Genomic DNA, 15,000 nt, shown 5'->3' on the forward strand with positions numbered 1-15,000 from the left:
ATGTAGAATATATATATATGATGTAGTATGTAGTATGTGTATGTATTGTATGTAGGTATCTATGTAGTATGTATGTATGTATATAATATGTAGGTATGGCTATATATGTAGTATGTATGTATGTATATATAGGTATGTATGTATGTAGAGATAATATGTTATGTCGTGGATATATTGTATGTCGTATGTATGTATTGTACTATATGTATGTATGTATGTATTATGGAGGTATATCTATGTATGTATATTCTATATAGAGTATGGATGTAAAGATATGTATGTATGTATGGTAGTATATATGTATGTATGTATATATGTATACTTATGTATGTATATATATATGTATGTAATATAGATGTATTGATGTATATATATATGTAGTATATATATATGTATGTAGTATATAAATATATTATATATATATATATATGTAGTTCTACATATATATATATATATAATAGATATATATGATATATATATAATTATATATATATATAGATATATATAGGTATATTAGTATGTATGTAGGTATGTATATATGTATTATATATGTATTGTATATAGAATACATCAATATAGATATACAGACATTATATATATAAATCTATGATAATACATATAGTATGAGGTCTGTATGTATGGATGATATATTCTGTTGTAATGTATATATATGTGTTAATATATATTATGTATGTATGTATATATATATATGTATGTATATATATATGTATGTAAATTATATGGGTATATATATATAGGTATGTATGTTATCTTGTGTATATATATATGTATTGTAGGATATATAGTGTGTCTATATATATATGTATGTATTGTATAGATAGTGTATTATATATGTGTATGATGTATATATATGTGTATATATTATGTATGTATGTATATATATGTGTATAATAATGTATGTATGTATATATATGTGTATATTATATGGATGTATGATATTATGTGGGTTGTTAAAAAATAAATTATAAATAGGTATGTATGATTATATATGTGGATATATATATCGTAGGTATGTATTATATGGTTATATATAATATAGATGTGATATATATATATGTATGTATGTAATATATGTGATATATAAATGGTCTGTTATGTATATATGATATGTGGATATATATATGTGTGTAGAAGTATATACTATGGTGTATTATATATAGTATGTATGGTAATATATATATGTGTATATATTATTTATTATGTATGATATATATATGTGGAGATATATATGTATGTATGTATAATATGTGTATTATAATGTATGTATGTATATATTGTTGTATAATAGGTATGTATATATATGTGTATATATATGATGTATGTTTGTATGTATATAGATGTGTATTCTATATGTATGTATATATATCTATGTGTATATATATAGATGTATGTATATATATATGTGGATAATATATAGGTATGTATGTATATTGTGTATATATATATTGATGTATGTATAGTATATGTGTATATAAGTAGTATATATATGTGTAATTTGTATGTATGTATGTATATATATTTGTCTATATCTATGTATGTCGTATATATATATATGTGTATATCTAGTATGTATGATAGTATATATCTGTGTATATATATGTATGTATGTATAGTGTATATATATATGTATGTATGTATATCTATCTATAGTGTATATTATATGTATGTATGTCTGTATGTATATATATAATGTGTATATATATATATGTATGTATGTATATATTATATATGTGTCTATATATATATATGTATGTTATGTTATATATATATGTGTATATATATAGTATGTATGTATATATATGTGTATATATATATAGTATGATTGTATATATATATGTGTATATATATATATGTATGTATGTATATATATATTGTGTATATATATAGTAATGTATGTATATATATATGTGTATATATATATGTATGTATGTATATATATGTGTATATATATGTGTGTGTATGTATATATATGTGTATGTATGTATGTATATGTGTATGTATGTATATGTGTATGTATGTATATATGTATGTATATATATGTGTATGTATGTATATATGTATGTATATATATGTGTATGTATGTATATATGTATGTATATATATGTGTATGTATGTTATATGTATGTATATATATGTGTATATACAGTATATCTCAAAAGTGAGTACACCCTTTAGATTTTTGCAAATATTCTGTTATATCCTTTCAGGGGATAACATTATCCTACTGAAACTTTGATATAACTTAAAGTAGTCAGTGTGCTGCTTGAATAACAGTATAGATTTATTGTCCTTTGAAAATTACTCAGTACACAGCTGTTAATGTCTAAACAGCTGGCAACAAAAGTGAGTACACCCCATAGTGAACATGTCCTAATTGTGCCCAATGATGTTGTTTTCCCGCCCTGGTGTCATGTGACTCGTTAGTGTTACAAGGATTCAGGTGTAAATGATAAGCAGGGCTGTTAAATTTGGTGTTTTGGGCACAATTCTCTCTGAATGCTGGACAACATGGCACCTCATGGCAAGGAACTCTCTGAGCGGCTGAAAAAAAGGATTATTGCGCTTCACAAAGATGGCCTTGGCTATAAGAAGATTGCCAACACCATGAAAATGAGTTGCAGCACAGTGGCTAAGATCATACAGCGGTTTTCCAGGACAGGTTCCACTCGGAACAGGCCTCGCCAGGGTCGACCAAAGAAGTTGAGTCCACGTGCTCAGCGTCATATCCAGAGGTTGGTTTCCAAAAATAGACGTGCGAGTGCTTCCAGCATTGCTGCAGAGGTTGCAGAAGTGGGATGTCAGCCTGTCAGTGCCCAGACCATACGCCGCACAAATGCACAACGCTGCATCAAATCGGTTTGTATGGCCGTCGCCCCAGACAGAAGCCCCTTCTGAAACCGATGCATAAGAAAGCCCGCAAACAGTTTGCTGAAGACAATGAATCCAAGAACATGAGTTACTGGAACCATGTCCTGTGGTCTGATGAGACCAAAATAAACCTGTTTGGGTCAGATGGTGTCCGGCGTGTGTGGCGGCACCCTGGTGAGGAGTACCAAGACAAATGTGTTTTGCCTACAGTCAAGCATGGTGGTGGCAGCATCATGGTCTGGGGCTGCATGAGTGCTGCCGGCACTGGGGAGCTGCATTTCATTGAGGGACACATGAATTCCAATATATACTGTGACATCCTGCAGCAGAGCATGATCCCCTCTCTTCGGAAACTGGGCCGTAGGGCAGTTTTCCAACATGATAATGACCCTAAACACACCTCCAAGATGACAACGGCCTTGCTGAAGAAGCTGAAGGTTAAGGTGATGGACTGGCCAAGTATGTCTCCAGACCTAAACCCAATTGAGCACATGTGGGGCATCCTCAAGAGGAAGGTGGAGGAGTGCAAGGTGTCCAACATCCGTGCGCTCCGTGATGTCGTCGTGGAGGAGTGGAAGAAGATTCCAGAAGCAACCTGTGCAGCTCTGGTGAATTCCATGCCCAGGAGGGTTAAAGCAGTGCTAGATAACAATGGTGGTCACACAAAATATTGACACTTTGGGCACAATTTAGACATGTTCACTATGGGGTGTACTCACTTTTGTTGCCAGCTGTTTAGACATTAACAGCTGTGTACTGAGTAATTTTCAAAGGACAATAAATCTATACTGTTATTCAAGCAGCACACTGACTACTTTAAGTTATATCAAAGTTTCAGTAGGATAATGTTATCCCCTGAAAGGATATAACAGAATATTTGCAAAAATCTAAAGGGTGTACTCACTTTTGAGATATACTGTATGTATGTATATATATGTGTATGTATGTATGTATATATATGTGTATGTATGTATATATATATATGTGTATGTATGTATATATGTATGTATATATATATGTGTATGTATATATGTATGTATATATATATGTGTATGTATATATGTATGTATATATATGTGTATGTATATATGTATGTATATATATGTGTATGTATATGTATGTATATATATGTGTATGTATATATGTATGTATATATGTATGTATATATATGTGTGTATGTATGTATGTATATATATATGTGTATATATATATGTATATATCTCATATACCTACAGCAATGTGAGATAAAAGCTGCAAAATGTCGTAATATCCAATGTATAATAAATCACTGATTGTGTCCTTCAGCACTGCAGCTGTACGGACGACTGCTCATCTAGCACCTGCATGTGTGGTCAGCTTAGTCTGCGGTGTTGGTATGACGGCGTAAGTTAACGCACGCGTGCACGCACACGCAAAATACACATTAAATTGAAGTTTTATTTTATTATGTCTGAAAGGGATGGGGTTATAAAATGTCTGAACAGTAAATCTATGTTTTTGTCTCATGTCTCCTGGTGTCTGTGTAGGAGGGTCGACTACCACTTGACTTCTGTCAGAGGGAGCCCCCCGTGCTGTTTGAGTGTAACCACGCCTGCTCCTGCTGGAGGACCTGCAGGAACCGAGTGGTCCAGAACGGACTCAGGTCACTTTCCACTTTGTTGCCTACAGTGCTTCATCAAAGCTCTTAATTTTACAGCTCAATGTGGCTCTTTCTTATCGTACCTTTTCTCCCTGCATTCAAAGCCCCTCTGTTTTCCTGGGGGAAAGATGTGTATATGAAGCGGCAGCAGAAGTGACCAGACTGTACTCGTAATTACTTAAACCAGCAAATATACAGAAGCTTCAATGTGGCTGCAGGGCAGTAGATCAGAAAATAGTGAGGCCGCTATCTGTTGGATAAAAGTGAGAGCAGGAACATAGGAGTGGAACGAAAGTTATACAGGATCTGTTTAAAGTAACTGACAGCTGAACATAGACAGGTTCTCTGTGTCTGCATGGTTAAAAGCCCCTTTTTTGTCTCTTATCAGCATGAAATCAAGATGTTGTTATTACACTTCCATTCACACTTAGACACAGCTTGTTTAGCACATCACCAATCTGATGGCATATGTCTTGCCTGTACAGTGCTTAATGCAGCCATGTTTATGGTAAATGGGCTGCAGTTATGTTGAGCTTTTCTAGTCTTTGCGACCACTCGGAGCGCTTTACAACACAAGTCAGCATTCATCTATTCACAGGGTGGCAGAGGCTTCTGTACAAGGTGCCACCTGCTCATCAGGAGCCATAAACACTCACACACCGCTGGCTACGGCATCAAACAAAGACTAACTGTATGTGTTACATTGCTGTTTCCTGCTTCTTAAATGAGGAAGAGAGAGCAATGGCTTTTTTCAATGTAACTAAAGTAAAAGGGACAGTCCACCCCAAAATCAAAAATACATATTTCCCTCTTACCTGTAGTGCTATTTATCAATCTAGATAGTTTTGGTGTTGTAGATGTCAGTCGTAGAGTTGTCTGTCTTTTCACCAATATAATGGAACTAGATAGCACTCGGCTTGTGGAGCTTAAAGCGCCAAAACAATCCATTTGAAAAACGTTACAGCAATGTGTCTTTCCAAAGATAATGACCCGGTTGCTGAAGACAATCCACAGACCTTGTTGTGAGCAGTTTCATGCAGGAACTCTTTTCTTTCTACCGAACTACATGTTCATGTAATGATACATGTAGTTATCCTTCCTTTTCATTTTTGCTACTTTGATGCTTTTCCTGTCTACATATACATGTCCAAATGTGTTTAGTTATTTGCTCCTTAAAAGTACAATATTTATTAATGAGTCCAGCTTTATACTTAAATGTGTGCCCTAAAAGACTTATTTGTGCTTTTTCCTACAAAAGTGGTGCTTAATCAAACTTGCTCAAACTACACACAAACACACACACAGCAAACCTTGGGCTTGGTAATAACCCAGCATAGGAGTAGTGGTTGCTTTCTTGCTCACTGTGTGCACTGTACTTGTTGGGAACATATAAGTGACAGTGTAATTACAAACAACATGGCTGGCAGGAGGTGATTGTTTTACCAGGCCAGAGGAAAAGTGACTTCCTCTTCCAGGAAAAGGCTCAGCTCCATAAGTTGTTTTTCTCTCTTGAAACTGTAAGTGTGTTAAAAATGTATTTCTTTGGTCTTCATTTCCCTCTGAAGGGTGCTGCTGCCTTGTCAGCTGTGGATGAGATAATTGTCTTGCTGTTGTTGTTTGTTTCAGAGCCCGACTGCAGCTCTTCAGGACACAAAAGATGGGCTGGGGAGTGAGGGCCATGCAGGATATCCCACAGGGAACATTCATTTGCGAGTGAGGACAGGTTCTCATAAGAGGAACGACTGAATTCAGTGTTTTACAGCATGAAATATTGAACAGAAGCTGTACGCTGAGCTCTCCCCCCCCCCTCATGCTTCCACAGGTATGTTGGGGAGATCATCACTGATGCAGAGGCTGATAAAAGGGAGAATGACTCTTTCCTCTTCACCCTCGACAATAAGGTGTTTAAATGAGTTTACATTGATGTTTAAAAGCTGTGTTAGGCAATCGTGCATGTTGGTTCTGAAACATTGCACAGACAGTTGGCATTCTGTGAGGTGAGAGAAGAAAATGATCTGATGTTAGAGAGAATAATAGGGACAACTCCTAGAACTAGTGAGTTACTATCATATACTCAGTAGAATTTACTACAACGTATATTTATGTATATAACTTTTCACAGTTTTATAAAATTAGACGAGTAAAAATCAAAATGCAGATAATGGTGGCATTTGATGTGTAGGTTAAGATTATGTCAGGATTCAGTTTAAATTTATGTATTTAAAGTAACAAGCTGACATTGTATGACGGTGTAATGTCAGTGCTATAGGCCTGTAAAGGCCCTGTCACACATATCCGTATGGCGGAAACGTATACGGAAAATAGCTCACAATTTGTCAGAGTCCAAATACGTCCAACTTTTCATCGAATTTGATCGGGAAAGTGAACGTATACAGATACACATGTCTAACCTATTGATAGCGTATCACTTACTAATACAAAATGTATCAGACGAATGCCCAACGAATGCATAACGTATACAAAAATATGGTGTATACAAAATACCGGCAATACACTGGTGTACTTTGATATAAGGTAAGGTACAAATAGTATTCGTTAAGAGCACGCTGTGTTACGCTGGGGTGCGTTGTTGTTGAACGCTGATGTTTTCAGCATGTTTAAAATTACCGGACTTACCCAACGTGTGTAAGTACACATAAGTTACGTTACGTTAGACATACGTGAATACGTATGTAAATACTTACCTACGTAAATACAGTACGCAAATACTTACCTACGTAAATACAGAACGTGAATACTTACCTACGTAAATACAGTACGCAAATACTTACCTACGTAAATACAGTACGCAAATACTTATCTATGTAAATATAGTACATAAATACTTACCTACGTGAATACTTACCTACGTAAATATAGTATGTGAATACCTACGTAAATATAGTATGTGAATACCTATGTAAATACAGTACGTGAATACAGTACGTGAATACCTATGTGAATACAGAACGTGAATACAGTACGTGAATACGGTAGAGGTACGTTAGATATAGGCTACGTCGGCCTTACGGTGAACCCTACAGCCAGCTTATTGATAACGAGTGGATAACCAATTCGTAACCTATGTTAAGATTATCCCTGACGACGGAGTAACTTATTAAACGTGTTTCTGCAGTACAGCTAGCGTTCAGCTAGCGTTTTGGGAGCTTATTGGGGTTTGAATATAGTATATAGGGTCCCTGTGAGTAGCTCATCCTCACTTCTTCACAACACGTCTTGATGAATACATCATCCCATCATCAGAGAGCATGGAGGATGCTGAGAGGCTGCGACAAGAGTACATTCCAGCCGTTCTCCAGCATCAGCATGACGCGAACCAAATGGCACTTTTTCCAGCTCCGTTGGCCAGACGCTCTGATACGTTTTGTATAAGTAAGTGATACGCTATCAATAGGTTTGACATACGTATAATAATCCGTTATGTATACGTTATGTATACGTCAGCTACAACACCACTGTGGAAAAGTTGGACGTATTTGGGCAAGTGTGTGTGTGTGAATTAAAAAAAGGAATTAACATGTGGTTAAGAACACAATCGCTTTTCATTGTTTCCATTGTGTTTGCTGCCTCAGAGGAACCTGAGCTTGGGAACCACTGCAGTAGGTACAAATTAGGAATAGAATCAGGAAACACTGTGGCATCGCTAGAAAGAGGTCTCACAAGAAGGAAAACGCAAGCAGTCAAAAGTTGGAAACAAACCAACAGGTTAACGAAACTTTACAGACTGCTTCAACTTTATGTGCAATGATGGATGACTAGTGACATTTCTGCTACTCTCAGCTCATTCTCTGACTGTGACTCTCTTTGGTCACCATCTTGTGCAGGTGGGAGACGTACACTGTATCGATGCAAGACTCTTTGGAAACATTGGTCGCTTCATCAACCATCTGTGTGAGCCCAACCTGCTGGCTGTGAGGGTGTTCACCATGCACCAGGATCTACGCTTCCCCAGGATCGCTTTCTTCTCCAGCAGGTCTATCAAAGCTGGAGAGCAGATAGGGTGAGTGTTGGGAAAAACAAGCCTTCCCTTTGCTCTTCAGTAGACCAATACCAATAAACCATCAAAACCATGCACTTCTGATTAGATGCTGACTGCATTTCGTTGTCCCAGTACTTGTTCTCTGTGCAATGACAATAAAGTTGAATCTGAAAATAAAAATAATATGATGGACTGGTGTCTCTTCCTCCCCAGGTTCGACTACGGCGATCACTACTGGAGGTTGAAGAGAAAGTACTTCAGCTGCCAGTGTGGGTCTCTGAAGTGTTGCCACTCAGCTGGCAGCAGATAGAAACTCACTGATGACCACTGATCCCTCTTTCTGCCTGGACACATTCTGTCGCTTTGACCTCTTTAATGTCAGAAACACTGTCTTCTGAACCAGATACCACGCAAGAGTGATGCTTTCATTACAGAAACACCAATAAGATTCTCTGGTATTCACTTGATTTCCCAGTTTTGATGCAACCAATGAAAAATAAGCATTGTGAAAATGTGTCATCTCAGAGCACAGGATCTAACTTATTTATACACCTAATGTAACTTTTCTACATGAAGAACGCTGCAGCTTGCCACCAGCCAGAAATACTGTATGTGAGAGTGGGTTTAACTAGCAAATAATCAGGTTCAATGGTTTTAACAGATGATTTTAACATTTATGGACTACTTTTAATACTGCTTAATACAAAGTGGTAGTATTTGTAGATTAATGAAGTGATGTAAAGTGTTGGTAATCTGATCTCTTCTATGAACATGCTTTTTACTACATGTCTAATTATCAATTAAACATATTTTAAAAGCATCTGTTAATCTTTGTTTGTATTCATTAATTTAAGTTGTAAAGACACATTTGAGACTGAGCTTCTTTCTTCACTCCCTCTGAGCCACAGGAGCATCATGGAGGTCCAACACTGGTGGAAGGTGTTAATGTCAGGGCTCTGCAGGCCACTCAACTTCTTCCACGCCAAACTGGGAAATCATTTTCTTTATGGAGCTGGCTTTGTGCACGGGGACATTGTCATGGTGAAACAGGAAAGAGACAAACAAAAACTGCTGACACAAAGTTTGAAGAACACTGTTGTAAATATCGTTATACATTTAGGTCCATAAATATTTGGACATTGACACAATTTTCATCATGTTGGCTCTGTACACGACCACAATGGACTTGAAATTAAACAATCAATATGTGCTTTAAGTGCAGACTTCCAGCTTTAATTTGAGGGTATTTACATCCAAATCGGATGAATGGTGGAGGAACTACAACACATTTTATACGTGGTATCCCCTTTTTAAGGGACCAAAAGTAATTGGACAATTGGCTGCTCAGCTGTTCCATGGCCAGGTGTGTGTTATTTCCTTGTTAGTTCATTGCCAAGGAGCAGATAAAAGGTCTAGAGTTAATTTCAAGTGTGGTATTTGCTTTTGGAATGTGTTGAGGTCAACTCTCAATATGAAGTCTAAAGAGCTGTCACTATCGGTGAAGCAAGCCATCATTAGCCTCAAACATCAAAACAAACCCATCAAAGAAATAACAAAAACATTAGGTGTGGCCAAATCAACTGTTTGGTATATTCTTAAAAAGAAAGAACGCACTGGTGAGCTCAGCAACACCAAAAGATCTTGAAGACCACGGAAGACAACTGTGGTGGATGACAGAAGAATCCTTCTCCTTCACAACAGTTCAGATCAAGAACACTCTCCAGGAGGTCCAGTGGGTGTATCTGTGTCAAAGTGAACAATGAAGAGAAGACTTCACCAGAGTAAATACAGAGGGTTCACCACACCATGTCAACCATTGGTGAGCCTCAAAAACAGGAAGACCAGATTAGAGTTTGCTAAAACGCATCTAAAAAAGCCTGTAAAGTTCTGGATCAACATCCTGTGGACAGATGAGACAAAGATCAATTTGTACCAGAATGATGGGAAGAGAAGAGTATGGAGAAGGAAATGAACTGCTCATGATCCAAAGCACACCACCTCATCAGTGAAGCATGGTGGTGGCAGTGTTATGGCGTGGGCATGTATGGCTGCCAATGGAACTGGTTCCCTTGTATTTATTGATGATGTGACTGCTGACAAAAGCAGCAGGATGAACTCTAAAGTGTTTCGGGCAATATTATCTGCTCATATTCAGCCAAATGCTTCAGAACTCATTGGACGGCGCTTCACAGTGCAGATGGACAATGACCCAAAGCACACTGCGAAAGCAACCAAAAAGTTTTTTAAGGCAAAGAAGTGGAATGTTCTGCAATGGCCAAGTCAATCACCTGACCTGAATCCAATTGAGCATGCATTTCACTTGCTGAAGACAAAACTGAAGGGAAACTGCACAAAGAACAAGCAGCAGAGGCCTGGCAGAGCATCAACAGGGACCAAACCCAGCGTCTGGTGATGTCTATGGGTTCCAGACTTCAGGCTGTCATTGACTTAAAAGGATTTGCAACCAAATATTAAAAGTGACAATTTGATTTATGATTATGTTAGTTTGTCCAATTACTTTTGGTCCCTTAAAAAGGGGATACTACGTATAAAATATGTTGTAGTTCCTCCCCCATTCATCTGATTTGGATGTAAATACCCTCAAATTAAAGCTAGAAGTATGCACTTAAAGCTCATTTTGATTGTTTAATTTCAAGTCCATTGTGGTCGTGTACAGAGCCAACATGATGAAAATTGTGTCAATGTCCAAATGTACGCTAAAGAGTATAAATGCAGGTCCTTGTGTAAACACTGCTGTTCTGGACATTATATTGATTGCAAATATTTACCAGTTCAATGTGTTTCTTCATGTTTTTAATTGCATCAATGAGTCATTGATCATTAAATGCAAAATAATGATATAAAGTGCACTTGATAATGGCTTTTAAATGTTAAATGTTATTTCACAAACATTTTGGTGAAGATGCTTCACAGGCACACTGTGACATTACTTCAGAATATTCAGATGTACAGATTCTGTTTAACTCAACCAGACGCTCATCTGATTGTCATCTTGCCAAACAATACAATTTATGGAACTATAATCTCAATCAATTTCTCATATGGTTAAAATGACATCTTCCTTTAAGTCCTACAGGCATTTTTTTTTTTATCTTTGTTTCATAATTGTGTTCTTTTTTTTTACGTCATAACATTAAATAAGATCTTTAATACAGTCAGATAGTTTCTAAATATTAAGGTAAAGGTAATCAATAAGCCTTTGGGCTTTTTCCCATCCCTACACATTTATTTCCATTGTTATTTTCAGGCCATTGATTTAAATTATATTTTAATAGGGGCAAATTAATAAATATAACTCGAAGATCTGAAAAGATGTCATCTTTTCATCAATATATCATTTAAAAATGTTTTAATATTTCTTTGTGGGATTCAAGTTGTTTTACTTTCAATACATTTTGATTTGGTAAAACATACTTTCATCATATATTAGACAATCTATTGGGTCTGTTCATAAACATGCTGTTATTTTGAAAGTTATCAGTAAATCTTTTTTTAATCCGTGTAATTTGACCCTGGTGTGGCGCTCTCTCTTCCTGTTGCTATGGAAACAGGGCCGGTCCAGGTGGAGCCACTGACTGGCGTCTCTCTGTCACGTGAGCTCTCTGGACTAGGAGCGGTGGAGAAAGTAGTGTCTACATTCACATCAACGGCGAGTTTCTGGAAACAACCTGCTCAGCCGTCATTTCTCCTCGATTAACGGATAAAAAGAAACTGACAGCGGCGGGGCTTTCTTACCTGGACCGGGAGGCGAGGAGCTTCACATGAGAATCATTCAGCATTTAACTGGAAAATGGAAACGACTCGTTAGGGAACAGAAATGAGGTTGTTTTTGGATGCTTTCTGTAAGGAAATACTCTGACTCCTCATGCTGACGGTTCGCGGTATTTACTCAGCACAAGTCAGTCTTTTGTGTTAAACTGACATTTTCTACAAGGGTCTTAGTGTGAGGAGCATCCCGGAGCATGGACTTGATGCGTTGACGCCAGAATCTTTAGCTCCTTCTGGGCACCGGGGCAGTCAGCCGGGGGGGGAACACCCATGAAAAATGATGCATCATGGAATGTGACAATCTAAACTTTGGGCAACAATTACGTGTGGAGGAGAGTGACAGCATGGGTAGCAGAAGAGACACGGAGATAACAGACTAACGTTGACGAAAAGGAGCCTCCCTCTCATTGTTTTCTTGTGAATGTTTGACTATTATGCTCGTGGACGTTCCACACACCTAAAGGACCTGGGGGACGGGGCAGTGTGTGTTGTGATGCTCCATTTCTTTTCAGGTGTCAGTTTTGGTTTCTCCAGCAAGATCTGTGCTATCCCACAATGGCTCGCTTTGAAGAGGAACTGTCCAGCCGCTATGGAGGCAGCTGCCCCCCGGGCCCGGCCAGAGGGGCCAGCCGGCTGCCGGGGCCTCCGGGGGTCCCGAGGATGTACAAGCAGACGATGGCCCAGAGAGCCAGGACCATGGCCATTTACAACCCCATTCCAGTCAAACAGAGCTGCCTCTCCGTTAACCGCTCTCTGTTCATCTTCAGTGAGGATAATATCTTACGGAAATATGCCAAAAAGATCACCGAATGGCCATATCCTTTACAGTCCAGTCAAACCATCAAACACGCGGTTCTATCACGTAGCCTAAAACGCGGGATCATTAACTCTAACTCCGAGGGAAATTATGTCAATTTAAGGTGCCTTGCTTACCGGCAGAACAAACATATATTTGATAAATGATACACTATCTTAAATGAACCGACAGGATAGACCCTTTAATTCGGCATATATACAATGTGCAAAGAAGCGTTTATATCTAAAATATAATTATCACTGAAATGTAAAGCTTCTACAGTTGGTTGTCCTGTTGTTTCCACAGCCTTAAATCCAGAGGGGAGTGCGGCAGGTTGTGTCACAGTTGGGAGTTCCTCGGGCAATTTTCTGATGAATGAATATGCTGCCCAGTCTAAAACTGTTTTCATCAATGTATGTCGGCTACTGTTGAAAATAATGGAATCTCAAAGAGCCACATTTCTGATGGAGTTTGGCATAATGTTTTTATATTTCATATTTAATCGATTAGTCATTACCAAACTGCATCATAAATTCTATACTAATGCTGAACTCATGAATTGAGTTAGGATATAGAGCACATCAGGGTTTTAAGTTAATTTATGGACTTCTCGATTACACCATTGTGTAGGTTCCCTTTTCTATCTGACATTTTATGGTGAAGGCTGGAGTCTGCAGATGCTGCTGTCCTGGTGCTGAACTCTCAGCAGGCCGGCCTCATCATCAAGGCGGTGGCAAACTGCATGGGTGTGACACCTAACAAACAAGCCGTAGCAATAAAACGCAGCAGGATGCAGGTTTCAAATGAGCAAAGAACAAAATAATGTCTCACTGGTGCAGATTTGTTTAGTTTCTGAGGAAAAGTCGATGGCAAAACACCTCATATGTTAATGAGTGTTATAGGGGTGGCAATTTATTCACATTAAATTGTGTAATTGTCTCCTTTACTTAAGTCACTGGTTGGTTACCCCCAGTGCTGAGCAAACATTTATTATGCGTTGATGCTGCAGTGCATTACTGAGCCATTTATCCTGATGTAGAGCAATCATGGCAACGCTGCAGGAGAATCTATTGTGGCCCCGAGCATCTGGAGGCCCCGTGGCTGGAGTCCATTGGATAGCTCTCCTGTGTTTGTTGGAATACTCAATAATCTGCACAAATCTGTGTATGATGTCTTAAAAATAATACAAAACTCTCCTCTTACTTAATACTGCAGAAATGTCGCATACTGATGATGGTATCAGCATTCTTTAACTGACAGGAGAAGAGAAGATGTGTGAACTTGTTTCTATGGATGACTTTATAAATACTACTAACCAAATAGTTTGTGGACATTGAGGTTACCACCAAATGTGCACCTTAAGTTTGATTTACTTGCACATGAGTAGTACTAGTCAGCCAGTTGTATAATGTTTTCTGTGGCTCTAGAAGGAGCTCTCCAAAGTCTGAAAAAAATAACCCCGGTGATGTCATCAGGATTATCCTAACCTGGGTTTGTGACTTAAACAATTGAAGAGGAAGCCTGCATCATGAATTGGGGCTGTGGGGTTAGAAATAAGTCGGCAATGGCATATTACACACTGCTGCTAAAAAAGGTGCTTAGAATAAGTATGTGGTATGCATTTGGGATCTACAGTATGTTTATCTTATTGCTGCATTGCACTCCTTTAATGGATTTCTCCTGGTATGACAGAAAGAAGCTCTTTTCTTTTCTTTGAACAAAGCTGACATTGACCATTGATGCATGAGCTATACGCCAATTTGCTGTAAAATGTGTGTATGTTAGAAGTTTAAGTTTAGGGAGGACTTTCCATTGGAATATGTGATGTATTGGTTAAATGGTGTGATTTGTGTCTGCATGTCTAGCAACCTGTGCATTTTCTTTCCA

At 37.7% G+C, this 15,000-nt stretch overlaps 2 protein-coding genes across 2 annotated transcripts in view; both read left to right on the forward strand.

Annotated features, from left to right (window-relative positions):
* The window catches only part of ehmt1a (euchromatic histone-lysine N-methyltransferase 1a), a 34,289-nt gene extending 24,939 nt beyond the window's left edge, over nt 1–9,350 (forward strand). The window contains exons 18-23 of the mRNA XM_029438792.1: nt 4,195–4,272; nt 4,416–4,531; nt 6,155–6,241; nt 6,351–6,429; nt 8,374–8,549; nt 8,742–9,350. Of these exons, the coding sequence (XP_029294652.1) occupies nt 4,195–4,272; nt 4,416–4,531; nt 6,155–6,241; nt 6,351–6,429; nt 8,374–8,549; nt 8,742–8,838 (633 nt within the window). The 3' untranslated portion in view covers nt 8,839–9,350. The remainder of the gene's footprint in view (nt 1–4,194; nt 4,273–4,415; nt 4,532–6,154; nt 6,242–6,350; nt 6,430–8,373; nt 8,550–8,741) is intronic.
* Nucleotides 9,351–12,302: 2,952 nt separating this feature from the next.
* cacna1ba (calcium channel, voltage-dependent, N type, alpha 1B subunit, a) overlaps nt 12,303–15,000 on the forward strand; it is a 153,894-nt gene continuing 151,196 nt past the window's right edge. The window contains exon 1 of the mRNA XM_029438793.1: nt 12,303–13,132. Within this exon, the coding sequence (XP_029294653.1) occupies nt 12,873–13,132 (260 nt within the window). The 5' untranslated portion in view covers nt 12,303–12,872. The remainder of the gene's footprint in view (nt 13,133–15,000) is intronic.

The sequence above is a fragment of the Cottoperca gobio genome, chromosome 9, assembly GCF_900634415.1.
Source record: "Cottoperca gobio chromosome 9, fCotGob3.1, whole genome shotgun sequence".
Lineage (NCBI taxonomy): Eukaryota > Metazoa > Chordata > Actinopteri > Perciformes > Bovichtidae > Cottoperca > Cottoperca gobio.